The following is a 27,133-nucleotide window of genomic DNA, read 5'->3' as shown; positions in this document are numbered from 1 at the left end:
TCCCCTCCATTCCTGTCCCCCCAGGGCTGTGTCCCCCCATTCCTGTCCCCCCAGGGCTGTGTCCCCCCATTTCTGTCCCCCCCCAGCCGTGTCCCCTCCATTCCTGTCCCCCCAGGGCTGTGTCCCCCCATTTCTGTCCCCCCCAGCCGTGTCCCCCCCATTCCTGTCCCCCCAGGGCTGTGTTCCCCCATTCCTGTCCCCCCAGGGCTGTGTCCCCCCCATTTCTGTCCCCCCCAGCCGTGTCCCCCCCATTTCTGTCCCCCCCAGCCATGTCCCCTCCATTTCTATCCCCCCAGAGCCGTGTCCCCCCCAACTCTGTCCCCCCCAGCTGTGTCCCTCCATCTCTGTCCCCCCTCCAGCAGTGTCCCCCCCATTTCTGTCCCCCCAGAGCCGTGTCCCCTCCAGCCATGTCCCCCCAGGGCCATGTCCCCCCCCAGCTGCGTCCCCCCCATCTCTGTCCCCCCAGGGCTGTGGTGCCCCCATTTCTGTCCTCCCAGAGCTGTGTCCTATGCAGCTCTGTCCCCCCATTTCTGTCCCCCCAGGGCTGTGTCCCCCCCAGCCACATCCCCCCAGGGCTGTGTCCCCCCCCGAGCCGTGTCCTATCCAGCCATGTCCCCCCCAAGGCTGTGTCCTCCAGCCATGCCACCCCCGGGGCCGCGTCCCCCGGAACCACGTCCCTCCAGGGCCGTACCCCCCAGGCCGTGTCCCCCCTGCCGCGGGCGACCTGGCAGCGGAGGCGGGGAAGCTCTGGCCCCCCCCGGCCGCAGAGGCGGCACAGCACTGCACACCCAGTGCTGCAAACTCAGCCACAAAACCTCCAAATCACCCCCTCCCCGGAGCGAGAGGCAGAAACGCTCATGGCGGGGGCAGGCAGGAGCGTTTCCCAGCTGCTGTGCCAGTGCCGCGAGCCCCGGGACCCGCTGTCCCACGGGAACGCCACAGCCTCTGAGATTTCCTCTTTTTAATGGTGGTTTAGGACAGATCTGAATACAAACGCTGGAGAACCACGCGCCGCTCGGGGTCCCGCCGGCCGTGTACACACTCGCTCGTGCGACAAGTGCTTTGGAAACAAAAACTGGAGCCCGGGAGCTCTGTATGTCTGCCCCAGCCACGGCCTCCGGTCCTTTCAAAGCCTTTCATGGATTTCTGTGGACTATTGTGGCTGACACCGATAATGACACACAAGCATTAACCTACTTACAGCACGGCATCGCTCTCCTAGCGGAGAGCGGCACTTGGAAAACAGACAGGCAAGCAGTCCCCAAGGGCTTGGACCACAGACAGGCAAGCAGTCCCCAAGGGCTTGGACTACAGCAGGGAACGGGAGCCGGACCGCTCGGACGAAGGTGCTTTCGAGCCTGTCGGACAGCCCCAGGGTTTTCCACAGGCTGCGGCCGGCCACGGGATTTCAGTGGGAGCCCGAGAGCTGTCGCTCCGCAGTCACAATTAATCTGGTATGAGAGAAGCCATATGGGAGTTAAGTGAAGCCCAGGCTCCGGCTGGACCAGACCCTGCTGCAAAACACAACCGGAGCATCTGGGTCTAAATCCTTTATGGCTGGACTGAAGGGATACAACTGCTAAGACTATGGGCGGGCTCCTCCTGCAACCCAGCACCATCCTCTGTCAAGGCTTAGGAAAGAGAGCAAGACCTTGTCTATTGACCTTTAAGCTGAATCAAGCTAGAAAACATTTATTTTTGCATTTTTTTTCCTAAAAAATAAAAGTGTGCGAGCATCACTTACAAGGTGCCCCCACGGTCGCAACGCTCAGGCCTCAGCCGTATCCATCTCATTCTTTGCTCCACCTAACAAATAATAAATGGGGCTAATAAATTGGGCAAAACCCTAGGTACCGCACTGGCCGTCCTTTAGCGTTTACCTCCTGGGCTTTGCTTGGGGGAAGCACTTTGAGGGGAGATGGTGAGTGCTCACACATGGTACCCAGTGTTTTCCTCTAGAGGCTGTTGCTTATTCAGCAAACAAACCAATGATTAAAGAGTCCCTGAATCACTATCTCCCCAAAATCCAGCTGAAAAGGCAGGTTATGAGTAACTGCATCACCTGGGGCCATTGTTTTACCATTGAGTTGAAGCCCTGCTTTTAGCTGAGCAGCAGAAATAGCCAGTTGGGGACGTATCTCAATGCAACCTGAGGCGAAAAAGGGCGGAGGGAAAGGCCTTGGAGTTATGCAGAGGTTCCTGAGTCACTGCTCTTCCTGGCTGTATCAGCTGTGCTGATAAAAGATGCTTCTCTTCCCTGCATCCGGGCTGCTTTCCTAGCCTTATCCCACTACATCGGCAGGGATCTAATCTTACATACGCTCAGGAAGGGAGCGTTTTGGTTTCTGAATTCAGGGTGAAGGGAAAGTAAAGAGGGGTCTAGGACCCCAGGGATTTTTCATTTCCTTATGACGGGTAAAGTTTTCTCACTTCATACCTGAGGAGCTCTGGTCTGGTCTGGTGTAGAGCTTGTGAGAGTGCAGTGTCTGCTCAGGCACGTTCTGGACCAAGGCTATTGCTATTAGATCTTGCCTTTGCTGGGGGAAAAAAAGGTGCATTTTTAAGCTCACGGTAGCTACTATGTGAAAATGTCAGTGGAGACCTGTTGAGCTGGCAGCTCTGCGAGTCACATGAAACACCTGTTACAGCCTACATTTTACCTGGGACTATTAACACTATGCTTCGGGCTGGTCTGCAGGGCAATTTTCACACCTGTGTGCTATCACGAGATTAGGACACCCAAACAGCCCTTCCCTCATACCTCCTTCTCCCAGCTTATGACCCACCATTCCCCCACCGCTTTCTGGCTCATATGAAAACACAAGAGGTCCAGTAAAGCCAGAAACTGGACATGGTGCTCAGGGCATTGCTGGAAACAAAACCACCCACCAGCAAGTGGAGTCCAGGCGTCCTTCGCACGCAGCCTGGAGAAACAAAGCAGACACCCTGTTCACACGCGGCTATCGCTCCTCGTCGCTTCCCAGCGTGCAGCAACCGAACTGCTTTCCAGCTCCAACGCACCTTGCGTCTGCCAAACGCCATGCAGACTCCGCTCCGTGCGGCGCTTCAGAGCGTTGACGACGGGCTTGCCTGGCCTTTCGGGACGCTTCCTCTCTGCAACGCTTCTTTTGGGCTTTGCTAACCACTCTGTTCACAGCATGCTGCAATGAATGTCTGTCCAGGTACAGCATGACCAAAATCCATCACTCCGAGGAGGGGTGGGCACTTCAGTCCTGCCGGCAGGATCACTTGCTTACCAAGCGCTGTGCTGGCAGGAAGACCTCTGAAATCTCAGCCACGACCAAAGGTGAGTATGTCAAAGCGCCGGGATCGTTTGTGGGAGGCAGAAATCACACTGCTTGATTCACTTCCCATTAAACGCAGGCAGCCAGAAGCTTGTAACCTCCATGATCTCTTCTTGTTTGTTTTGCTTTGGGTAACACGAACAAGGTCTGTTTTATTTCATTGACAACCATCTTTCCGTGCAAGAGCCAAGAGAACATGGCCCTGACCTCGGCAGCACAGCCTGCTCTCCTGCTGCAATTAAAATCCCCAAAGCTTCAATTTTCCATGATGCTTTCCTGTTCAGTGTTGGAGCGAATCTCAAACAACCCACATCGGGCAGTAGTTCTGTGTTGCTTGCACAGGTGCTTATCTGTCATCTGCCCTTAACCATGATTAAAAACACGTAACCTAAGGTACATCCCCACATCACGTGCAACGTGCGTAAAGAAACTCCAAACTCAATACCACCGATGCGCAACCCAAGCTTTAATGGGGAGCCTGCGAGCGCTCAGTTCTTTGCAGACACTGCTGCAGCCTCCTAACAGCGAGACCTAATTGTTAAGCTTTGCGCCTCTGTTCAGAAAGTTTGGGACACAGCACAGGCCACACGCCACCTAGCAAAGCCAGCTGCTGTCATGAATGCCACTGTGCTCTGCAAAGAGCCCTGGCTTAGGAGAGACGCGCTCTTTGGGTTTAGGCTAAAAATTTGGGTAAACCGAATATTCCAGGAATTTAGGTTACACTCAAAACAGATGTTAGTTCAGAAATTCAGGGATCTAAAGGAATTTAACCTCCTTCCCCCCAAAATGCCTGCCCTTCCCAGCTGTGTGGCAGATCTATAGACAAGCAGTCTCTCGCTTGCTCTACAAAACCTCATACATCTTCCCCCCAGCTGGGACAGAGCAGCAGATTCCGTTCAGGGTAGAAAAGCACAATATCTGTTGAACGACGGAGAATAAAATTGGCTGGATCAAAAGGAATAAAAATCGGTTGGGCTGAAAGGTTTTACTTTTGAGTCTCAAATGTATTAAGGTGGAAGCTGAGAGAAGAGCCTATATTCACTGCAGTGTCTCCAAAGAAGCTTTCCGAGAAGACTGGGTGTCTGCCACTGGAAACACTCCCAGCAAGACCGAGACGCTAGAAATCCTACAGCCTGCAGGTCAGCATTGGGGGGGCCTCTCTACCTTTTTTAAATTTTAAATGGGATCCAACTGCATTAGACTTGGATAGAAACTGATTCAAATCTCATTAGGAAAAGGGATAACTATACATAAACAAAACTGCCTTCGTTGCTTGGGTTAATTCACCACCCGCAGTTCAGCGCCCTTTCATCCAGTTGTTGCCTGGGTGTGCAGCCAGCCAGCTTGGAAAATGACCCAAGGCGACCAAATTCTCAGTGTTCCTGGTTTTGTGCCTCCTGTGACGCAAGAGAGCTCCTTCCTTTCTACATAATAGAGCAGGAACAAAGGAAAGGAATCACCTATTTGGAGCTGAGCTAAGGCACTAACGATGCAGTAGGTGAGGAAAGAAGAAACACAGCGGGAGGAGGACAACTTCCCAGCCACGACATCCCAGATGATCGTTGTACTCTTTGCTCAATTGCCTTAAAAAAAGTCTCTCTATAGAAAAGGATGAGCTAATATAGTATTGTCGTATCCCTGTTGGAGTTTCATTTTAAGGTAATTTTGCTGTTCTCCCAGAGAGATTTGTTTCAGATATCGAAGTCACATGAGCTGTTTCCAAAGTGAATTTTGGTGAATGCAGACAGTTGTCTGAGTGGTTTTGGCTCGTCCCAGCTCTGCACGGGGGCTCTGTTTTGTTGGTTTGCCCCATGATTTTTTCCCCCCCAAAAAAAGAAAAAAAAAAGAAGACTGTCTCTATCCCTTTTTGGCATGATACTGAAATTAGCCATCGAACTGCTCTGACCCAGTGGGTGCAGTCTCTCTCTGTACTCAGCAGAGACGTTCCTGTCGTCATCACAGCTTGACAAAGATCGATGGCTGGCTCATCTTCTGCCCAGTGTCACTGAGGGGGAAAACACTAGAGATGGCTACATCCACAATTCCTTGGCAGAGCTCTGCATACAGCTTCCTAAGAGACAAGAGAAGAAGAGAATAAGATGCTCAAGCAAGGTAAACCAGAAGGACCGCAACCTCTTTTCACCCAGATACGCATTTTCCCAGCAAGAGCTGTAGAGTGACATACAGGAGGTGGCTGGCATCTCTCCTCCCACCCCAGGGACTGCCTTCTTTTTCAACAGTGCTGTTATTCCCAGCAGTGCTCCCTGCCAGACGGGATGACAAAACCTGTTACCCAAGTTTACTGGCAGAACAAGCTCCTAAGCAGAGTATCTACCCCCTCAGGCCCCAGCCTGGGATCACGACAAGATGCATGGGCATGAACTGAGCACCCCCTCTACCAGTCTCCCAGCTCAGGGACTCAGGAGCATCATACTAGACCCTGTACACGTGGGGACACCTCCCAGATGGGCTGCTCTGAGGCAAGCACGGCCTGAAGAAAGGCTGCACTGCTGTGCCACTGTGCACGTCAGCTTGTGGGCCAGGCATAGAGATTTCACCGGACTGGGCGTTTGAAAAATCAGTAAACAACAGCTTCGTTTTCTGCTGAAGGAAATACACGTGTAATCTCACTGAACGTGCTAGCGTCTGGTACGTTTTTAGTACCAAAGTTGTCTTTACTAGGATTAACAATGTTTTTCTCCTTCTGCAGCTGGGGCTACGTGACACTGAGATGCTTTTTGAGCTCCTGGGAATGTTACTGCTTTCGACAGCCGTTTTTTTTTTTTCTCTTAAATGGGAACTGTGTGATATAGGTGCTATAAATTAGAATAGCCCCAAGAGGCAGAGCTGCAAATAGCCCAAACCTGGATCAGCTGCTTTCAATTACTTCCAAGTGCCCATGTAGGCACAAAGCAAATAAGGCATTGCTACAACCAAAATCCACATAGCAACAGCCCCTGCAACAATCCTTAATAAAATTCAAGAAGTATTTCAAAGTCTGTAACGACGTGGCATAGCAGGGTGAGTCTCCCCATCCTTTTTGAGCCAGTCCATGTGCAGCTGCAGACTGCTGGTGCTAACTAGACCTTGACAGATTTCTGAGGAGCACTGATGTTCTCAGACCACCACCAACTGCTTTTACATGTTCTTTGAGCCTGAACACTAGGAAAACCACCCAAGGATTTGGACAAAGTTCTCTTTAGCCTCAATTTTCAAACCTTCCGATAACTGGGTGCTGATGCTGACATCACAGCTGTAAGCACGCATTATCCATGTGCATATGGAAGTCAAAGAGAATGAACACACAGGTAACGTAGTGCTAACGTTATAAAAGGTGATCCCTCAAGAAGAAGGAGGGAGAGGGAGAGAGAGACAGAAAGAGAGAGGGAGAGAGAGGGAGGGAGTGAATGACAGGGTGAGGGAACAGAAGAAGGAAAGGGAGAGGGATGGAGAGGAAGGAAGGGAGGGAGAGAAAGGAATCATCTGTCAAGATCCAGTTTCTCCCACCAAAGAGACCATGACCTGGTCAGCAGCTTTCGTGAATCAGTGTGCAGCTATATTAATGATCAGTGAGACATATCAAACCATGTACAGCCTGTTCTATTTTGCTGGGTTTGCATACAGTATAGATGCCGATTTAGCAAAGCTTTCTAGCGTCCTTATCTTCTGCAGTTGTCTCGATCACATAATACAGCAGCTCCTGCTGTCCCAATGCAGGTATGGTTCATGGCCGTGGTTGGTTGTCACAGCCTCCCTGTTGCTGGTGGAGGCTTTGACCCAACATCCGCAGCACCCACAGTTGGGCTTGGGGTCCGGCTCGCTGCAAATTCAGTCACTTGCTTCCAACAACTGCCCTCAAGGCTATTGATTTATCTTGCGTTCTGGTCTGGTGAAGTCCAGCTGCCATTGCCTCTACAAGTGAGACTAAGAAACCACCTGAACCCCCAGCTGTTAATTCTGCAACTTACCTTCAACTCAACAGTGCCAATTAAAAAGGACCATAGTTATAAATCCATTTGTCCAGAAACTGAGGGTAGGGCCCCAAACTCATCTTGGAAAGAAGCTGGATACCAAGCACAGAGGCAAGAGCAACAAACTTACATCGGCTGGAATGAGTTAGCCCGGAAAACCTGCCTGCCATTCAACTGTTTCCACCTTTTTTTACTTGGAGCTGGAACCCAGCCACGTTTTTTGGTGAGCTGGTGATACAGTATGATCATACAGCAAGCGTATTACAGAAACTGACTACTCACTGGGCACAAGCCGGGGCCCCATTGACCTCTATCAGCCAGACTTTCAGCTCCTCATCAACCATGAAGTCAAAGCCAAAGAGCTGGAAGCTCTGGTAATGAAGATGCTTTGTACTGATTGCAGGCTCTATACACATAAGGCAGCTTCTGTGAAGGGAGAAACAGAAACGCAGGATTAAAAATCCTCCAGGTGTATCAGTTGCACTGCAGCCTCCGAGGGCTGTACACAGCGCGGTTAAGTGGAGGGGACCTCTCTTGCCTTGGGACTGGCTGGAGCATCAAGTGGAGGGAGCAACACTTTCTGCAACTGACACAAACAAGCAGGCAGTGCCCCTCTGCAGCTCCATCAGACTTGGCTTGTGCTGCGAGTCCTCAGCATCTTGGAGAACCTGAGGGACTTTTTCTTTGTAAGCCTTTGTAGTAAAGGCAAGCTTGGAGGCCTGATATTTGCATGTCATTTACCAGCCCCTGAATTACAAGCTACATCCAACACGTGTCATGACAACCAAGTCCCTGTAAGTGAGATGATGCAACTATCAAAACAATATGTCGACAGTTCATAAACCCTTAGATACTCTGAGTGAACTCCCAAAGAGCTGGGAATATATTGAGCTGGGAGCTCAATACTGGATTGGGCAGGTGGAAAAAGAGGATGTGCAATTACCACCTGGAGCAGAACGCAGAGCTGCAAAGGCCTGTACAAGGTCCCCCGGGGAGCTGCTGCTCAGAAATCATTTGCCTCTGAGTCCCTCAAAGATTGTGTCATGTCTTTTCAGTGTAAATGACAGCAGTGGAGCTTTTGCAAAGCAAATTCTGCTACGGAGGATCACGTTGTCACGACCTGGTCTCTCTGTGGCAGCATGATCTCTAAGAGAATTCTCTTCAGGCTCTTTCCATTCGCGCTCAGGAAGGAGCTGGTAGTGCTAGTCAGCTCTCTGTGGACTGAATAGGACAAGAGGACCTGTGCCAACATGTTTCACTGCTGTCTGCACAGTAGGGGAGCAGTGAGATCCTGCAGACTTGGTCCTGTTTCATTTCCTCTATTAAGCCTTATGTCTGTCACTTCAACCTCTCCTTGTCCTGTCTTTCCACCCCTTGCCTTCTCCAGCTTCTTGTCCCAGCTGGTAAATCCCATCTCCCTCACCAAGGGATCTGATTGGTGGCAAAACAGAGACACACACCCTTCAGAGCACGGCACCTCTAGAGTCCCTTTTCTCTCTTTTCATTGAGTAACGACATTGGGGCGTTTCTGGCTTTATCTTAAATTTGTCTCTGGCTCACAATCCCTGACCCATGCAACTGAAGCACTTCCCTTGTCTGTCTGCCTGTTAACCCAGCTGTGCCCATACACGTTCCTTACTACCAAAGGGTTAACGTTCCCGTACACAAAAGGCAGCTGGTTACCTTATTATGTGTTTGATTTGCAGTAAGATGCTATTCTCAAGTGTCGTGTTCAGGGCATTCATCAGGTACTGGTTGAATTCCTCAAAGAACATTTCGTTCCCTTCCTCATACCGCCCGTAGTTTTTGGAATATTCCTTCTGAATGCAGTGATTGGTCAAGTGGCAGGTTTTGTCCTGGAAATTAGCACTGTTATATGGTTCGGAAGAGGTCCGCAGGACACCCTCTCTGTAGAGGTAGATATTATATTGATGATCCACGAGAACCCAGCTCCTGGGAGGGACAGGAGAACAAGCCCAAGTCTCAGTGGCTTAAAAAGAAACCACACAGAAATGCAAACCGATGTTACTAAGACCACGCAGAAAAGCTTACCTGATGTCAAACTTGCGATGCCCTGGCTCCAAAAGCAGAGGCTTCTCTAGATATTTCTGAATCACATGCACTTGTCCCTGCTCATCAATGAAGTCCAGGAGCTCTGCAGCTTCCGAAGAAATCAAGATCCCTTCCCCTGGCACAGAAAGGTAAAGACAAAATCAGGCAGAGGATCCTCCTACCTTTGTCGGAGCTTTGTCAAAGGCTAAACAGACCATGGCTCATTCTCCGAGAAAGCCAGGAGATGTGCAAAAACCCACAGCCTCAGGGCTGGTCAGTGCAGGAGCGATGCCATGTCTGCTCAGCATCAGGCAGTAATTTTGCTGAGGGATCTCCTTCTCCCATGCTACCAGGAGTTTGGCTCCCCAGTGACTGCAGCTAAAGCAGATGGGAAATGAGGGTATGGCCTGCACAGGGCTCGCCTGCAGGGGGCTGGCTACTTAGGTGTGAGTGGGTGCACAGAAGACAGGGATCCTGGCAGGCAGTGAGGCAACTGCTTGGTTTGGGAGATTTTATTTCCTTTTATGCCGTGTCTTCTTGCAGCAGGGCTTTGCTGGGGGTGTTTTCTTCAGCACTATTTGAATTTGTTTTGTTTTTCCTGCAGTTTGGGGGGGGGGCCAGGGTTTTTGGAATTTTGTTTGTGAGGTTTTTCTTTATTCGGTTTATTTGAGGAAGGGGATTTAAACCTTGATTCAGAATTTCTCCCCCTCTCAGCTGCCTGGCTTCTCTCTCTGCCAGACAGTCACATGCGCATACACGCGCAAACAATGTTCCCCTGCTAAGTCTGTTTAAGTTACTGTTAAAACAATCACTGAATTAGGCAAAGAACTTTCTCAAAACGCTTCTGCTATCTGTGTTTTCCCATGCTGTGAAACCCCTTCAGTAAAGAGGTCAGACCCATCTTTCAACTACTGCCTGCTTTTGGCTGAAGTTGTCACTGTCCATTTCTTGCAAGTCCAAATATGAAACCACTGTTGCAAAGCAATGAAAACAGAGTATATCCCTTCTGGGAGTTGATAACGGGACGGCATGGTGCTGCAGTAGCGATGAACCAGCTTGGGTAAAATTATCTTAACAGCTCTCTGGCACTACATCTAGTCCTCAGGCCTTTAACTAACCTTTTGGAGTAAAGCTGATGATTTAGTCTTCATTTGGTGCTTAGTTTACTGGAGGAAATACTAAGTGAAGAGAGACACATGCTCTTCAAGGAGGCACCAGTGAGAGAGCACTGGTTTGGAGCACATGCAGGTTTTGCCAGGAGCATCCCATGGGAGTTACAGCTCCTAGCTGGGACTCCCGAAGGTCACTGTTGAGACAGTCCCGCAGGGACTTTCTACACTCACTGCTCTATGCTTTGCATACCTGCTGGTACGTACCCCACTGACTCCCTTTCCTTCTCAGCATCTTCCACCAAAAGGGAGTACTTTCATCAAAGTACCGTTCTCCTCCTCCTCCTCCTATTTTTATTTTTTGGAAGGATGTTCTTAGTCCCCTGATCACAGCAGAGCTAAGCAAACACTTGCATTGGTACAGCCACAACGCTATGCACTGGGAAAAGGAGGGAAGCAACATATTTTTAAACCAGTACTGCCAGTAAAATTTGCAGTGGGAAAATCAGCAGGCATCAGTTCTGCCCTGGACAGATGGTGAATCTCATGAGGAGGGAGTTAGCTTAACTGCGTACCTACCCAGCAAGCCAGCAAAGCAGCTTATGTGGGGCCGCTGTCCCTTTTCTCAAAAACATCTAGCCCCAGTTGAAAATTTTAAGTCAGGACATCCTAAACCTTTTAATTTTCCTTTTACTGACGGACAATCAAGCTTCACTAGAACTGTCCTGAGCCAGGGGCCGTCTGAGCCAGATCTGCCTGGGCAATTAATGGTGGAAAGCTTTCTTCTTTGCTGGAAGTAATCCCCAGACTTTTAGAAGTGCTGTCTAGAAGATTAGCATGAGGCTCTGCTTTCCAGTTTAAATTCCAACTTGGGTTCTGCAGCACATGATGAATACAAGGGGTTACTTTGTTTTAATTACAAGAAAAAGAGGATGGGATCACACTCGATTAAAGTCTGTGGAGAGTTTAAACCTCTCTCTGCTACAGCAAACAACAGCAAAGGCCTTTTCAATCGTCCAGACTGGTTCTTTGCCAGACAGCTAAACCCACACAGACACGCTTCCCCCTCAGTGGAGGGACGAAAGGACTCGTCTCCCCTTCCCCCTTGATGAAGGCAAACATGCTCTTCTGATGCTTCTGGGTAGCAGAGCCAAGAGAGCAGAGCAATGGAAGAAGCCTGCATGAAGGATGGTTTTATCATGCAGCCTCCTCACAGCCACCTCTGGCTTTCACATTCCCTGTTGATTTTTGTAAGATTTCATCACAAGCGACTGCACATACGTATAACGCTTGTGGGCTTGTTCCCTTTGAAAAGACCAGGTCATTACTCAGGCCTGGCTCTGCTGTCTGAGGTCTGCACACACGGCAAGGCGAATTCTTATGATGCAAATCTGATAACATGCCAGTGATACTGCTGTAACTGACAGACGTTAGGAGACATCGTTACCAAAGTACTACACCTACAGTTGTGTCCAGCTATATCTTCTAATAGCTAATTATTTCTGTGGAACAAGCAGTGTGATGGCCCTAAACAAGGAGGGACACATGGCTATGTAGATATCTATTGCCTTAGTGTCATTAAAGGGAAACACAGATATTGCATTGCTTGTATTTGCTCTGGTACCCGCCCCTGAGGTTTGGGTGTAATTTGGGTGCACTGAGTTCGAGGCCGCCCAGTCAGTCTCCAGTTTGAAAACGGCTAGGCCGCTGGGTGCCAGGCATTCGGGTTCGGCTGGAAGATAAGCAGTGGTACTTCTGCCCAGCTGAAATCAGCCTCAGATGTGGTAGGGAGAACTGGGCTCCCCACCCTCGCTGCTGTCCTTGCTGGCCTCCTCCCCTTCTGCTGTTCTGCTCCTCGTTTCTCCTGCTCTCCACATTCCTCTTGCCTATTCCCAGCTCCCTGCTGCCTTCTCCCTGCAGCAAACCTTCGTGTTGAGATGCATGAGTGGAAAAAGGGGGATCCCTTCATCGCCATCCATGTCGTAGGGAGCACATGCATACTATGATGCGTGTCAGGGGCCCCATGCCACCAAGCGGAGAAAGCAGAGACCTATGCTGGCCTGACTGGTGTGCAGTTGGTCGGAAAGGCAGGCTAGAAAGGCAGACAGGCTAGAGATAAGCTGGACTCCGCCAAAGCCCCGTGACTCTACAGACCAAGAAAAGAGTAAAGAATAACAAGAAGGCGGCTTGTTTTGCTGCAGAACGAACCTTTGGCACCAGCTGAGGACTTGGCGATCCACACATTGCCTTCTTTGCCTTCCCGCCGCCTGTTGAAAGCTGCCAGGAACACTTCCCGCTCATCTGTCCGTGTGTTGTTTATGAGATGACGAATTCCATTCTGTGCTGGAGCCACAGGGGTCTTTAGGTTTGTTGGGTAAATCACATACGACTCAGGGAACCACGTGCAGGACTCTGACAGCTCAGGGCTCGTCTTGATGAGCCTGGGTAAAGAGAGACAGGCTGTTAATCTCCAGTGCCTCCCCACCTGCGAGGACAAAATGTAGTAAGTACAAACCCTCCTCACAAAGCAAAAGGGCCAGTCGGTGAATAGCAGTTAGCACAGAGTCTGTGACAAATTATTATATTTTTCTTAGCCCCTGGAAATTAGGGTTTTCCTAAAGAGATCACGGCACCCCCAAGCTGCAGCCGAGCCCTGCTCTTTGAACCAGACCTACACTCTTTCATTAAACATTTCGTGGGTATTATGGATATCATGAAACAATCAGTAGAGAAGTTCACATAGAACTAGCGCTTGTGATGGACTCCCTGCCTCATCTCTGCACAAGGTCACTGGGGATGCTCCGCATTGCTAATGCGGAGTGACGGGAAGGTATGCCGCAAGGTGTAATAGGTCAGGAAGGAAGCTGTAACCACAGTGGGGAAAAGGGAAGCCAGAGCAGTAATGTTCTCTACGCTGGCGCTTAGCTCTTGATCCCATCCCCATCGAGATCAAGATAGGTTTCCCAACTGTGGGTGAAGACCACTGGGAACCTACCGAAGGCAAGGACACAGCCACACATTTCACGTCCTGAGGTCTCTGGACTCCCTCTTGCATCATGCAGCCTCTGCTCCCTCTGGCAGATATTCTCTCTTACAGTTCTGTCTAAGAGATGCCAGCGAACTCCCATCACCGGAGGCCAGGCCTGCTTTCTTTCAGAGCTGAGGGAGCTCCCTGCCTCTCTGAACGTTCACTCTGTTTTGCTTAAGGCCAGAGCAGAACTATCGACTTGCTGATGCTTTCTGCACACTTGTGCCTCTCTGTTGAAACGGCAGTCAGTCAGTGACACCCTGGGATGCCTGCATCAGAGGAATGCCATTTGTGGTCCTTTGGGGCTCATAAGTAGCTTGATGTGCTGTTGTGCTGCAGACCACGGGCTGCAGAGAAATACAGGTGGGGAGCTCAGTGAATGCTTGCTTAAAAATACACTGTTAGTTCCTGACAAACACCATCACCACTATGGGAAAAGTACGTGGGGACGGGTTCTCTGTAGGGGAAGGACAGGCCTCGGACCAGCATATGTTGTCTGCAGGACTCTAACAGCAAGAGGAAGGGCAGACACTAACGTGGAATCCAACGCTTGAAGGAGACCAGCAGCTCTGACATGAAGATGGCCTAACAGCTGCAGAGCTAGCACATGGGCTGTAGCCATCTACAGTGAAAGCTCACCCCCAATGCCCCAGGAGACCCTGGCACGGCTGGTCATGCAGAAATAATTCCCCAAGCCAGCTCTTCCTGCAGATGTCTCTGAGCATTTGTTTGGCCAATAAATCTGATTGGCCAAAGACACATTAGTGCCTCCTCCCTGTATGATATAGAGAATAAAATCTATCCATAAGGAAAAAAGACCAGATACTGGGGTTTTTTTTCCCCCTTCATGGAGACAAGCACAGGAGTCTGAAGACAGCACAAGCTACCACAATGCCAGGGCAGATTTTGCCAGCTGTTCTCTGTGAAACACCCTCAGAACAGGTTCCACGCTTGAAAACGGTTAGAAGAAAAGTTCCTGCCGATCCCACCTAACATTTCAGTGACTTTCTTACTTCACCAGAGATGCTTTGCGGCACAGCTTGTCTGCTCCCCTGTAGTAATTCACCAGCTGCACAAGCCCGGGTTCATGGCCTACAAGGGGAAACAGAAACGAGACAAATTTCTCAATTAACAAACAAAAAACATCAGCTGGGTGCAAAGAACCTATGTAGTTGTGAAGTGAGGCCACTTCCTTGCCCTGTATCGCAGATGTGAGCTCTAGGCTGATACTGGCTCCTGCATTTTTTTTAAAGTTAAGAAAAATCATGCATTTATTCAAGTCTGTTTTGAACGTGACACTCCCATTTTCCTCAGGAGAATGACTTCCTAGTTCACATTGGGAACTGACAGAACCATCCCAAAAACGTTCCCTGTCTGCTAGTAGCGGTTTTTAAAAGTCAGGCTTTCAGTTACTCTAAGCGCAGGGTAAAGATGCAGGGAAGCGCACTGTGACACAAAGATCACAGCTCAGGAAACGCCTTGTTTGTCATTTACAGTCAAATTCCTGTCAGGACCAGATGTCGTGAAACACGGGGAAACGTCAAAAGAATTTGAGTCTTGCTTCCCTATGGCAGCACACAGCAATTCCCCCTGCCCAATAACTGGGGTGGGATGGGACCTCTGGGGTCTCTGCTCCAACCTCTGCTTGAAGGCTGGACAGTTGAAGGCCGAGCAGATCCAAGGATGAAGATCCCACTGGTTCTCTGGGCCTCTGTCCCTGCGTTTGACTGCCATCCTGTGTTCCCCAGACTCTCCCGACGGCCTCCGTTGGAGTCGTTCCAGGATGTCAACGTCTTTCTTGTGCTGGGAAACCCCAAATCGGTCCCATTATCCAGCCAAATAAAGCACCAAACAGAAGTGCCAGACAGATGGGTGCATCCTTGCTAGTACTGGACATCACACGGTGGCCTGCCTTCCCTCACCCTCTCCAGCTACACGAACACCAGTGCTCAGCTGGAGACTCCCTCGGGGGACAGGACGGCAGCAGTCATCGAAAGCGTAGCGCAAATCCGGGAGAGAGGTGTGCAGTCTCTAGCACACCACTAGCGCAGCCGAGCCTGCATGTGTGAGGGGTGAGTGACACAGCAGGCGACGCCTGGGTCCCTGATGACAGCATCTGACAAGCAAGGGAAACACGACGGCAAAGTGTTCTGGTTTGACGTGATCCCTAGGACCACTGAGATCCCCCAAGCACAACAGTGTGCTGCTTCTTCACCTTCTCTTTTCAAACAAACGCTTCAGGGCGTGACTTAGACCCTGAAACAGGATTCAGAGTCTCAGTTACCCTCCTTGGTGTCTGCCTGGCAGAAAAGGCCTGGAACAAACATTCCCTTAAAAACCAGGCAGCTGCAAGATCACAGGTACTGGCTACGTATTTCAACCCCGAAATCATGGACCCGTACTGGGTCGCTATTTGATTCCCAGCTCTTTAAATACAAGATAGCTGACAACCACCTTCCAGCCAAAGATCTGCACCTTCAGGTACTTCTCCGTGCCGCCAGCACTGCCAGGCACTAAATTCCTGAAATAAATTAGTATAAGCTGTCAAATTTCTTTTTGTTTCTCGTTTATTGACTTCGCTTGGTTCCCAGGAGACTCTGAGCGGCCTCTGCCCCCCCCCCCCCCCAGGGACCCACCCATCTCGGTGACCAGCCCTGGAGGAACGGGGCTGCGGGGGAAGCCTGCCTGGGAACCCCTGCTGTCGGGTAGACCCGATCCCGGGCGCTCGGAGGTGCCCCCCGGTTGGGGGGGTGTCGAGCAGCTCTGCGGAGCAGCAGGCTGTCGGGGGGGGGGTTGGCAGGGAGGGATGTGACAGCTGGGAGGGTCCTGCTGGTTGGGGTGTGTGTGTGGGGGGGTGCGTCGCTCTGCTGGGCTGAGCGGCGTCCTGACCCCAAAGCAAAACCCGCTCCGAGAGGGGCCGGTAGCTCCTTACCGAGGCGGCCGAAGGGCAGCCGGTTCCTCTCGCCCAGCATGAGGTTGAAGCGCGGGTTGTCCTTGCGCAGCCGCCGCCAGCGGCCCGTGCCCAGCAGCAGCCGCGACACCTCGGCGTACACGCTGCTGTTCTCGTCCCGCACCACGAAGGTGTACATGGCGGCGGAGCCGGCCCGGCCCCGGCCCCGGCCCTGGCCCTACCCCTGGCCCTGCCCGCCCGCAGCCCGCCCCCGGCCCATGGGCACCCGCTGCGGCCGCCGCCGCCCGGGCCCGGCTCCGCATGGCGGCGGGGGCCGCCCGTCACGGCGCCTGCGCGTCGCGCCGCAGCGCTGAGCTCATGGGGGCGGGGCCGCGGCGGGGGGAGGGGCCTGGTCCTGTGTGTGTGTGTGGGGGGGGGGGAGCTGCCGCGGGGGGGGGGACTGCTGCGGGGGGGGGGGGAACTGCCGCGGGGGGGAACTGCCGCGGGGGGGGGAGGGGGGGCTGGTCCTGTGTGTGTGAGGGGGGGGAACTGCCGCGGGGGGGGAACTGCTGCGGGGGGGGGCTGGTCCTGTGTGTGGGGGGGAACTGCCGGGGGGGGGGCTGGTCCTGTGTGTGAGGGGGGGAACTGCTGCGGGGGGGGAGGGGGGGCTGGTCCTGTGTGTGTGGGGGGGGAACTGCTGCGGGGGGGGAGGGGGGGCTGGTCCTGTGTGTGTGAGGGGGGGGAACTGCCGCGGGGGGGGAACTGCCGCGGGGGGGGGGCTGGTCCTGTGTGTGTGGGGGGGAACTGCCGCGGGGGGGGGAACTGCTGCGGGGGGGGGGCTGGTCCTGTGTGTGAGGGGGGGAACTGCCGCGGGGGGGGGAACTGCTGCAGGGGGGGGGCTGGTCCTGTGTGTGTGGGGGGGGAACTGCCGCGGGGGGGGGAACTGCTGCGGGGGGGGGACTGGTCCTGTGTGTGGGGGGGGGAACTGCTGCGGGGGGGGGGCTGGTCCTGTGTGTGTGGGGGGGGAACTGCCGCGGGGGGGGGAACTGCTGCGGGGGGGGGACTGGTCCTGTGTGTGTGGGGGGGAACTGCTGCGGGGGGGGGAAATGCTGCGGGGGGGGGGCTGGTCCTGTGTGTGGGGGGGGGAACTGCCGCGGGGGGGGGAACTGCTGCGGGGGGGGGCTGGTCCTGTGTGTGTGGGGGGGGAACTGCCGCGGGGGGGGGAACTGCTGCGGGGGGGGGGCTGGTCCTGTGTGTGAGGGGGGGAACTGCCGCGGGGGGGGGAACTGCTGCAGGGGGGGGGCTGGTCCTGTGTGTGTGGGGGGGGAACTGCCGCGGGGGGGGGAACTGCTGCGGGGGGGGGACTGGTCCTGTGTGTGGGGGGGGGGAACTGCTGCGGGGGGGGGGCTGGTCCTGTGTGTGTGGGGGGGGAACTGCCGCGGGGGGGGGAACTGCTGCGGGGGGGGGGCTGGTCCTGTGTGTGTGGGGGGGGAACTGCCGCGGGGGGGGGAACTGCTGCGGGGGGGGACTGGTCCTGTGTGTGTGGGGGGGGAACTGCCGCGGGGGGGGGAACTGCTGCGGGGGGGGGACTGGTCCTGTGTGTGTGGGGGGGAACTGCTGCGGGGGGGGGAACTGCTGCGGGGGGGGACTGGTCCTGTGTGTGTGGGGGGGGAACTGCCGCGGGGGGGGGAACTGCTGCGGGGGGGGGGCTGGTCCTGTGTGTGTGGGGGGGGAACTGCCGCGGGGGGGGGAACTGCTGCGGGGGGGGGGCTGGTCCTGTGTGTGTGGGGGGGGAACTGCCGCGGGGGGGGGAACTGCTGCGGGGGGGGGGCTGGTCCTGTGTGTGTGGGGGGGGAACTGCTGCGGGGGGGGAACTGCTGCGGGGGGGGGGCTGGTCCTGTGTGTGTGGGGGGGGAACTGCCGCGGGGGGGGGAACTGCTGCGGGGGGGGGACTGGTCCTGTGTGTGTGGGGGGGAACTGCTGCGGGGGGGGGAAATGCTGCGGGGGGGGGCTGGTCCTGTGTGTGAGGGGGGGAACTGCCGCGGGGGGGGGGGCTGGTCCTGTGTGTGTGGGGGGGAACTGCCGCGGGGGGGGGGGGCTGGTCCTGTGTGTGTGGGGGGGAACTGCCGCGGGGGGCGGAACTGCCGCGGGGGGGGGGCTGGTCCTGTGTGTCAGGGGGGGAACTGCCGCGGGGGGGGGGCTGGTCCTGTGTGTGAGGGGGGGAACTGCCGCGGGGGGGGGAACTGCCGCGGGGGGGGGGCTGGTTCTGTGTGTGAGGGGGGGAACTGCCGCGGGGGGGGGAACTGCCGCGGGGGGGGGCTGGTCCTGTGTGTCAGGGGGGGAACTGCCTCGGGGGGGGGGCTGGTCCTGTGTGTGAGGGGGGAACTGCCGCGGGGGGGGGAACTGCCGCGGGGGGGGGCTGGTCCTGTGTGTGAGGGGGGGAAGTGTGTGAGGGGGGGAACTGCCTCGGGGGGGGGGATGGTTCTGTGTGTGAGGGGGGGAACTGCTGCGGGGGGGGGGGGAACTGCTGCGGGGGGGGGGGCTGGTTCTGTGTGTGAGGGGGGAACTGCCGCGGGGGGGGGGCTGGTCCTGTGTGTGAGGGGGGGAACTGCCGCGGGGGGGGGCTGGTCCTGTGTGTGAGGGGGGGGAACTGCCTCGGGGGGGGGCTGGTCCTGTGTGTGAGGGGGGAACTGCCGCGGGGGGGGAACTGCCGCGGGGGGGGGGGCTGGTCCTGTGTGTGAGGGGGGGAACTGCCTCGGGGGGGAACTGCCGCGGGGGGGGGCTGGTCCTGTGTGTGAGGGGGGGAACTGCCTCGGGGGGGGGGCTGGTCCTGTGTGTGAGGGGGGGGAACTGCGCGGGGGGGGGGGCTGGTCTGTGTGTGAGGGGGGGAACTGCCGCGGGGGGGGGGCTGGTCCTGTGTGTGAGGGGGGGAACTGCCGCGGGGGGGGGGCTGGTCCTGTGTGTGAGGGGGGAACTGCCGCGGGGGGGGGAACTGCCGCGGGGGGGGCTGGTTCTGTGTGTGAGGGGGGAACTGCCTCGGGGGGGGGCTGGTTCTGTGTGTGAGGGGGGAACTGCTGCGGGGGGGGAACTGCTGCGGGGGGGGGCTGGTTCTGTGTGTGAGGGGGGAACTGCCGCGGGGGGGGGGGCTGGTCCTGTGTGTGAGGGGGGAACTGCCGCGGGGGGGGGCTGGTCCTGTGTGTGAGGGGGGAACTGCCGCGGGGGGGGGAACTGCCGCGGGGGGGGGGGCTGGTCCTGTGTGTGAGGGGGGGAACTGCCTCGGGGGGGGAACTGCCGCGGGGGGGGGGGCTGGTCCTGTGTGTGAGGGGGGGAACTGCCGCGGGGGGGGAACTGCCGCGGGGGGGGGCTGGTCCTGTGTGTGAGGGGGGGAACTGCCGCGGGGGGGGGGCTGGTCCTGTGTGTGAGGGGGGGAACTGCCGCGGGGGGGGGGCTGGTCCTGTGTGTGAGGGGGAACTGCCGCGGGGGGGGGGGCTGGTCCTGTGTGTGAGGGGGGGAACTGCCGCGGGGGGGGGAACTGCTGCGGGGGGGGGCTGGTTCTGTGTGTGAGGGGGGGAACTGCCTCGGGGGGGGGAACTGCCGCGGGGGGGGGGCTGGTCCTGTGTGTGAGGGGGGGAACTGCCGCGGGGGGGGAACTGCCGCGGGGGGGGGGGCTGGTCCTGTGTGTGAGGGGGGGGAACTGCCTCGGGGGGGGGAACTGCCGCGGGGGGGGGGGGCTGGTCCTGTGTGTGAGGGGGGGAACTGCCGCGGGGGGGGGAACTGCCGCGGGGGGGGGCTGGTCCTGTGTGTGAGGGGGGGAACTGCCGCGGGGGGGGGGGCTGGTCCTGTGTGTGAGGGGGGGAACTGCCGCGGGGGGGGGCTGGTCCTGTGTGTGAGGGGGAACTGCCGCGGGGGGGGGGGCTGGTCCTGTGTGTGAGGGGGGGAACTGCCGCGGGGGGGGGCTGGTCCTGTGTGTGAGGGGGAACTGCCGCGGGGGGGGGCTGGTCCTGTGTGTGAGGGGGAACTGCCGCGGGGGGGGGGGCTGGTCCTGTGTTTGTGGGGGGGAACTGCCGCGGGGGGGGGGGCTGGTCCTGTGTGTGAGGGGGAACTGCCGCGGGGGGGGGGGCTGGTCCTGTGTGTGAGGGGGGGAACTGCCGCGGGGGGGGGGGCTGGTCCTGTGTGTGAGGGGGGGAACTGCCGCGGGGGGGGGCTGGTCCTGTGTGTGAGGGGGAACTGCCGCGGGGGGGGGCTGGTCCTGTGTGTGAGGGGGAACTGCCGCGGGGGGGGGGGCTGGTCCTGTGTGTGAGGGGGGGAACTGCCGCGGGGGGGGGGGCTGGTCCTGTGTGTGAGGGGGAACTGCCGCGGGGGGGGGCTGGTCCTGTGTGTGAGGGGGGGAACTGCCGCGGGGGGGGGAACTGCTGCGGGGGGGGGGCTGGTCCTGTGTGTGAGGGGGGGAACTGCCGCGGGGGGGGGAACTGCTGCGGGGGGGGGGGCTGGTCCTGTGTGTGAGGGGGGGAACTGCCGCGGGGGGGGGAACTGCTGCGGGGGGGGGGGCTGGTCCTGTGTGTGAGGGGGGAACTGCCGCGGGGGGGGCTGGTCCTGTGTGTGAGGGGGGGAACTGCCGCGGGGGGGAGGGGCTGGTCCTGTGTGTGAGGGGGGGAACTGCCGCGGGGGGGGGAACTGCCGCGGGGGGGGGCTGGTTCTGTGTGTGAGGGGGGGAACTGCCTCGGGGGGGGGGCTGGTTCTGTGTGTGAGGGGGGGAACTGCTGCGGGGGGGGGAACTGCTGCGGGGGGGGGCTGGTCCTGTGTGTGAGGGGGGGAACTGCCGCGGGGGGGGGAACTGCTGCGGGGGGGGGAACTGCTGCGGGGGGGGGGGCTGGTCCTGTGTGTGAGGGGGGGAACTGCCGCGGGGGGGGCTGGTCCTGTGTGTGGGGAGGATCCTGCTGTGGGGGGGGGGGCTCATCCCTGGTGCTCCCCTCCAGCCTTCCCCCCCCCGATTGCTGGGGTTCACGGGACCAAGCACACGTATTTATTTTTACTAAAGAAATATTTTGTTGGGATAAAAATCATCCGTTCTATGAACTGCTCCAAGAACGGCAAGAGGCAGGACAAACACTGCCAACGTTGAATAATTATGTCACTTTTTGTTTTTTGAAGTAACGTACAGGTGAGTTCTTCAGCAATAATTCATCCCAGCAGATTTTATCCCCCTCACAGTTTTTTCCTCCTGGGCCAGGAGATCTGTGACCCTCCAACCCCGTTAATTTGGGACCGTATCTGTCACCCTGTTGAGAAGACTAAAGAGATGCAGAAAAAAGAAAAAAAAAAAAAACAAACCCAGGGCGTGAAATCCATCCTCCTCCCTCCCTGGCAGGACATCAGACCTTGGTGGCTGAAGGTTTTCCTCAGCTGGCAGCGGCCCGGCCCTGACACAGTGAGTTTTACGGCTTTTCATCGCCAGCGGGCCTGGACAGCTCCAAGGAGGAGGCTGTGCTAGCTTCAGGTCAGGAGCCGGCAGCAGCAGAGCGCTGGCGTAATTCGGCACGCTTGCAGGCCTCCAGAGAAGAGGTGCAAACTCTCGCACTTGACCTGCTGGAAGCTGCTGCGCTTGCCCCCAAGCCAGAACCTCCCCGCGCCTAGGCGCGCTCTTCAAGTCCTCAGCTGGCTCGTTGCGGGAGCGCCGCGGGGCTGGGGTCTCGGGGGCAGCTCGGCGGCCGTCGGGGGACCGCCGCGCAGAGGCGGCCCCAGCAGCGCGCGCGGAAGGACCACGCTCGCGGGCTGCTGTGTCCCGACGACCCTTTTCACGGAGCCAGAAACAACACGCAGAACAACGCGCCCCCCCTGCTTCCCCAGGGTGACTTGAAGAAGTTTGCTTTCCTTTTGCTGGCTTCGAGCAAAAAGGTGATGTGCAAAATTTCGCCAGGCAACTTACTTCTACTAGGAGGAGCTCTTCGACTCGGGATTTCACGAGGCTCTCCACCTGCACCATTACTTCCTTTGAGACCTGCCTATGGCTTGGCTTAAAACACCTCAAAGCCCCGCGGCTCACGGCACGTGCGAGACGCAGACGCTCAGGCCGTTCTCTTTTCCCTGTTTAGAAAAACGCTCATTTTCAGCGTTCCAAATTTATAGATAATTTTGCTTGCAGAAATATGAGATGCAACAGCAATTCCTAAATTTAGGATCAGCGCGTTAGACCGTTAAACAGACTGATGTCCAACACTGAATTACTCCAGATTACGTGCCAAAGTTCCTGTAACAAGAATTCCCCCCCCCCTTTTTTTTAAACTTAAAAAAAATACCACATATATACTAGATTTAAATCATCTGCAAAACCTTTTTTTCTTCTTTATGTATTTGGGACAAACGCTTAGCATTAGGACCCTTCCAGTATGCCTGGGCAATCAGCCGGGTGGATGTTGCCCTGCAGCAGGAAGGTGGGACATCAAGACTGTAGAGCTGGCGTGGCAGGGATGTCCTGCTCTGCATCCCAGCACCAGCATATGAGTAGGGTAGGCCCTAGCCTACCTCCTAACGCGCCACCTCTACTGCTCCTAGATATGATGCAAAGAGGTGGGGAGAAAAGCGGAAGTGACTTCGCCCCTTTTCTTTTCCCCCCTCGAACTTCATGCTACTGAACATCCACCGTTCTAGTTTGCACTCCTGGCCAATAGCAACGATGCCTCAGATGCCGCATAGACAGCAGCAAGTAGTAGCCAGGCTGGTCATACTGGCTGGTCCACCTGTCCTCTGACAGCCCTGCTCCATCTCTACATCCTGAGAAAGGGTTGCCTGCAAAGACAAACCAAGCAGTACACAGCCAACATAGGAATCCATCTCGTTATGTCTTCCACCTTCCACCAACTCCATATTTGTATTATACCACGCTGCGCAGGCCGCCTTTCCCCTGGGCATCAGACACAGGTCTTGTTCCACAGACATGCCTGGGGGCAGCATACCTCCAGGCAGTCATCTGCAGCACCAATTGGATGTACCAGCTGAGGTGAGGGTGGGGAGGGCCCACACAGCTGAAAACAAAAAAAATTGGGGAAGGACAGACCCTGTCCTGCCCACTCCTATGGCAGAACTTCACCTGAGATGGAAAATGCCTCTCCTTCCCCGCACCTCCGCACAAGGGGAGGTGCATTGTTGTCACAAGAAATCCAGCTGCCGGGCAGCTGAAAGGGACTTGCACGCGCGATTGCTGTGCCCAGGGCCATCAATGCCCTTAGCCAGAGGAAAGTAAAAACCAGCCCGAAGCTTCTGTGTGACCCAGACGTTCCCCACCATGCTGCTCCATATGTGGCTTCTGCTAGGCTAGGGGACAGGCATGTATTACCCTAGCGGCCACTACTGCAGCCTTAATGTCAGGCCCTTGCTCCTCTAAAACCAAGCACTGCTGCACTCCCCTGACTTCCCAAAAGTCCTGAATGGTTCCAGCCCCAAACTGGACTGCTGCAGTGATGTTGACCTAGGCAGGCGTTGAGAGAGGTGCCTACAGCTGTGATTTCTCTGGGGAAACCCTTTCCCCAGGCTTTATCTGATGTTGAAGGAAGGAGACCTCCCCACAGTGATGCCACCCTGCTAGCTTGTAATTCACTCCCAGGAGCTGACAGCCCAGCCACCACAGATGGTGGCACTGGCAACAGCTCTGGGGACAACAGGAACCACCCAAGAGACCCTCAGATCCCCACAGGACGATAGGAGCAGCCCAGACCTTGGTACCAGCCCTGGAGATGCCAGTTCTGTCCTCAGAGACCTGAGCAACAGCGCTGTAGATGCTGAGACCAGCTCTGGAAACCCCTGGATAGGCATGAGCGCTATGAGAAGAGCTGCAACCACCCCAGAGTAGCCCTAGAGACGCTGGGAATGGCCACAAGACCCTAAAAGAGCCCCGTGGATCCTGGAGACAGCACCTCTAGAAGACCACAGGATACCTTGAAACAGCCCCACCATTGATGGGATGAGTTGTTCTCCCCAGAAGACAGAAGACCTCTGAAGACCCCTGAAACTCTCTCAAGGAGTCTAGGGAAAGTCCTAGAGACATCCCAGAGTAGCCCTGGAGACCCAAGAGAAAAGCCTCAGAGATTACAGGAACAGTACTGCAAAAGCTGAAGGGTGTTCATGGACACCTCCCCCCCCGCAAATGGCCCAAGAGACCTTGAGAATAGCCCAGTGTGACCCTGAGTAGTCCCTGAGGGATGGTGCAACCTTCGCTCTGGGTTGCTTTCTTCAGGCAACTTTTACTGTGCACAGAGAGACTGCAAATGGCACGTACCTAAGAGCATAAAACAGTTATTTCGTGATTAATACCCACAATAATAAGTGGGATTGAATGAACGCATAGGTTAAGCTTTAAGTTCAAATTCCTCCTGCCCCTCAGTTAATACAAATCCTAAATAAGGGTGAACAGTTTATTTTGTTAGGAGTTACAGTTTATAGTTTGTTTTTAAACTGTATGTTGTAAACCTTTAGACAACAACCCATTAAACCCTAATCCCTAAACAAGAAACCACAAACCCTGAATGAACATTGAGCCCTCAGTAATAAACTAAATGATAAACCATAAACTCTCACTGAGAAGCTCTCAGCAATAAACCCTGAGTGACAAACCGTGAGCCCTCAACCTTCAGCAGTAGCCTTGCAAAACTTTCAACAACCCTGAAATGATAAACCCACGCTCCCATGATATTCTTTGAACTGATGACTCCAAGTCAAAGACCATGAACTCTCAAGCCTCAACAAAAGCCCTGGTCTCCAAATCATCAGTGAAAAACCCTGACCTCTCAGTGCTAAGCAATCAAAAACACATGTATGACCAGGTAGAAAGTAGAAAATCTAAAAACAGTAGAAATAAGTAGAAATTTAAAAATTTTTGCCCAGGTCCAGAAAAGTTTCTCTTCCATCTGGAGATTAAACAAAGATAAAGACGAACACGAGACTACAAAAATGCACCCCAGCTCCTGTTCATACATTTAGTTTTATCACCATTCGAACATGACCGTATTTAAGCTTATAGCCGTAGGAGCGTTCTAGATTGTACTTCCGCTGGAGCAACCTGTTTGGTAACCTGTGCGCTACCACAGCTGTAATGTGGACAAAGATACTACACTTGTTTTTCTTCGCTCCATGGGCAAACAAGCATATGGCATCAATAACAGCTATTGCTCCAAACCTCCTTTTCTGAAGGAAAACGTTGCCTGCTGAGAGAAAAAGAAATGTTTGGGATAACCAGTAGCACCTCCTGAGCAATAAAAGCCTAAACCCTGAAGATGTGGCGGGCATTGACACTGACTAAAAAGCTCTTTTCCTAAGACCAGTACACTCCATCATGAGGACGTGAAAAAGAAAAATGCTTCAGAGTAGTCAGGATGAGGAGAAAACCGCCTAGCTAGGGGAGATTTTCTTTTTGTTATGCTGTAAAATAGACAGCCCCCCCCCCCCCAAAAAAAAGGCTATTAACTGTATTGTGAACATTCATCATCAAAGCTGCCAAATTGTCTCGCCCTCCGAACGCCCACAGCCAGCGTCAGAGAGAGAACCTCCATTTCCTCCACCCTGTTAGCTTCCAGACCTCCCCACAGTCACCCTCCTCCAGCTAAGCCTCAGTTGAGCTCCTGCATCTCCAGACTCGCAACTCACTGCCTCAACCCCTAGCACACACACGCTGTGCCCCACTGCTTGCTTTCAACGCCTAGCAAGATGAAGCAAGTGGAGCCCCACATGTCTGCCATGGACCCATGGACACCAGCTACACACACACATGTGCAATCTGCGCGCATGCCTAAACTCCCTCCCTGACCGCAGGGGCCCTCTCGAGGCTCGAGGGCAATGATAATGCTTAAAGTCTGCTGTGCCCCAGATACCCTTCTCCACCAAGGGAGCTATGTCTGAGTATCTCGGACAAGGAACATTTTTTTGTATTAACCATACCTGAAACACCCTCTTGTGCTTCAGGAGTTCACCTCTAGGTCCTCCTAGTACAGTACAGGCTCAGGTCTGCCAGGCCCTGAACACTGTCTCCCACCCCTAGATACCACCTTCATGCTCACCATGAGGAAAAACCATGCAAGAGAAGGAAAGCAGAAATACAGACAGAAGTGACATGTACAGAAGGTTATACTCAGAAGGACAAGGAGTCAAGAGGAAAAAATAATGCCATGAAAACATGTGAAACGCTCATAAAAAAGAAGAAAAACAAATAGGGACTATGAAGACAGCAGCGCAGTAACATGAGAATCAGCCTATCCTGGGGAGATAGATCAACACTTCTTCCCCCAGCTGCCATGAGCAAAAATTTGCTGGGTGCCTGCATGAAAGCAGAAGGAAAGGGGAGTGTGTAAGTCTGAGCTATTAACTAAACCTGTTAGCCAATGAAGATTGGCTTTTCACTCATTAACTGTGTCTAAACCTGCTTGCAGAGTCCCTGCAGGCAGCAATGGATGCCAAGGTAAAAGTAACCCAGTGATGGAGAGGTGGAGAAGCAGAAGGGATTTCAGGCAGCCTAGGTCCTTTGGGTGGAAACCTGGAGACTGTTGAAGGAGGGCAGCAGGAATTGAAGGAGGTTCTGGCTTGGGTAGACAACTGTGCATGATACTGTGGTAGACTGAGCACCACATAGGCTCTTGCGGAACTGAAGATCGCAACCCAAATAGAAGCACCACCACAACCTCGAAAGGTGAAGGAACTTGGCTTTATGCACGTCCTCAGCCCCACTCCTCTGCAGAAAGAGACCACGAGGACAGCAAGAGCTCTTTTATTGAAAGGTCAGAACGTGGCTCAGT

At 55.1% G+C, this 27,133-nt stretch overlaps 1 protein-coding gene across 3 annotated transcripts; it reads right to left on the bottom strand.

The window, feature by feature from the left end:
* Nucleotides 1–946: 946 nt before the first annotated feature.
* Nucleotides 947–16,698, bottom strand: TTL (tubulin tyrosine ligase). Of its 3 annotated transcripts, none has more exons than XR_011140623.1 (8): nt 16,398–16,698; nt 14,479–14,557; nt 12,646–12,878; nt 9,329–9,464; nt 8,960–9,229; nt 7,559–7,702; nt 2,890–5,376; nt 1,660–2,537 (listed from the first exon to the last, which is right to left on the bottom strand). XR_011140623.1 is itself a non-coding variant. In XM_068940841.1 (7 exons), the coding sequence occupies exons 1-7, from the start codon at nt 16,552–16,554 to the stop codon at nt 5,262–5,264; spliced, it is 1,134 nt and encodes a 377-aa protein (XP_068796942.1). In that variant the 5' UTR covers nt 16,555–16,698; the 3' UTR covers nt 947–5,261. The 3 variants fall into 3 exon arrangements, 1 of the variants encoding a protein (XP_068796942.1); XR_011140624.1 differs by having other exon boundaries at nt 3,022–5,376; XM_068940841.1 differs by having other exon boundaries at nt 947–5,376.
* Nucleotides 16,699–27,133: the final 10,435 nt, after the last annotated feature.

This window comes from Struthio camelus, chromosome 3, assembly GCF_040807025.1.
Source record: "Struthio camelus isolate bStrCam1 chromosome 3, bStrCam1.hap1, whole genome shotgun sequence".
Classification (NCBI taxonomy): Eukaryota; Metazoa; Chordata; class Aves; order Struthioniformes; family Struthionidae; genus Struthio; species Struthio camelus.
This window is presented reverse-complemented; position numbering and strand designations above follow the sequence as displayed.

Bases quoted from the DNA above. Each gene is read 5' to 3' on its own strand.
- TTL (XM_068940841.1), bottom strand. From the start codon at position 16,554: ATGTACACCTTCGTGGTGCGGGACGAGAACAGCAGCGTGTACGCCGAG. The intron at 14,558-16,397 runs GTAAGGAGCTAC...TTCCCCTTGTAG, and splicing joins GCTGCCCTTCGGCCGCCTCG to GCCATGAACCCGGGCTTGTG. The intron at 5,377-7,558 runs GTGAGTAGTCAG...CTTGTCTCTTAG, and splicing joins GGGGCCCCGGCTTGTGCCCA to GAAGCTGTATGCAGAGCTCT.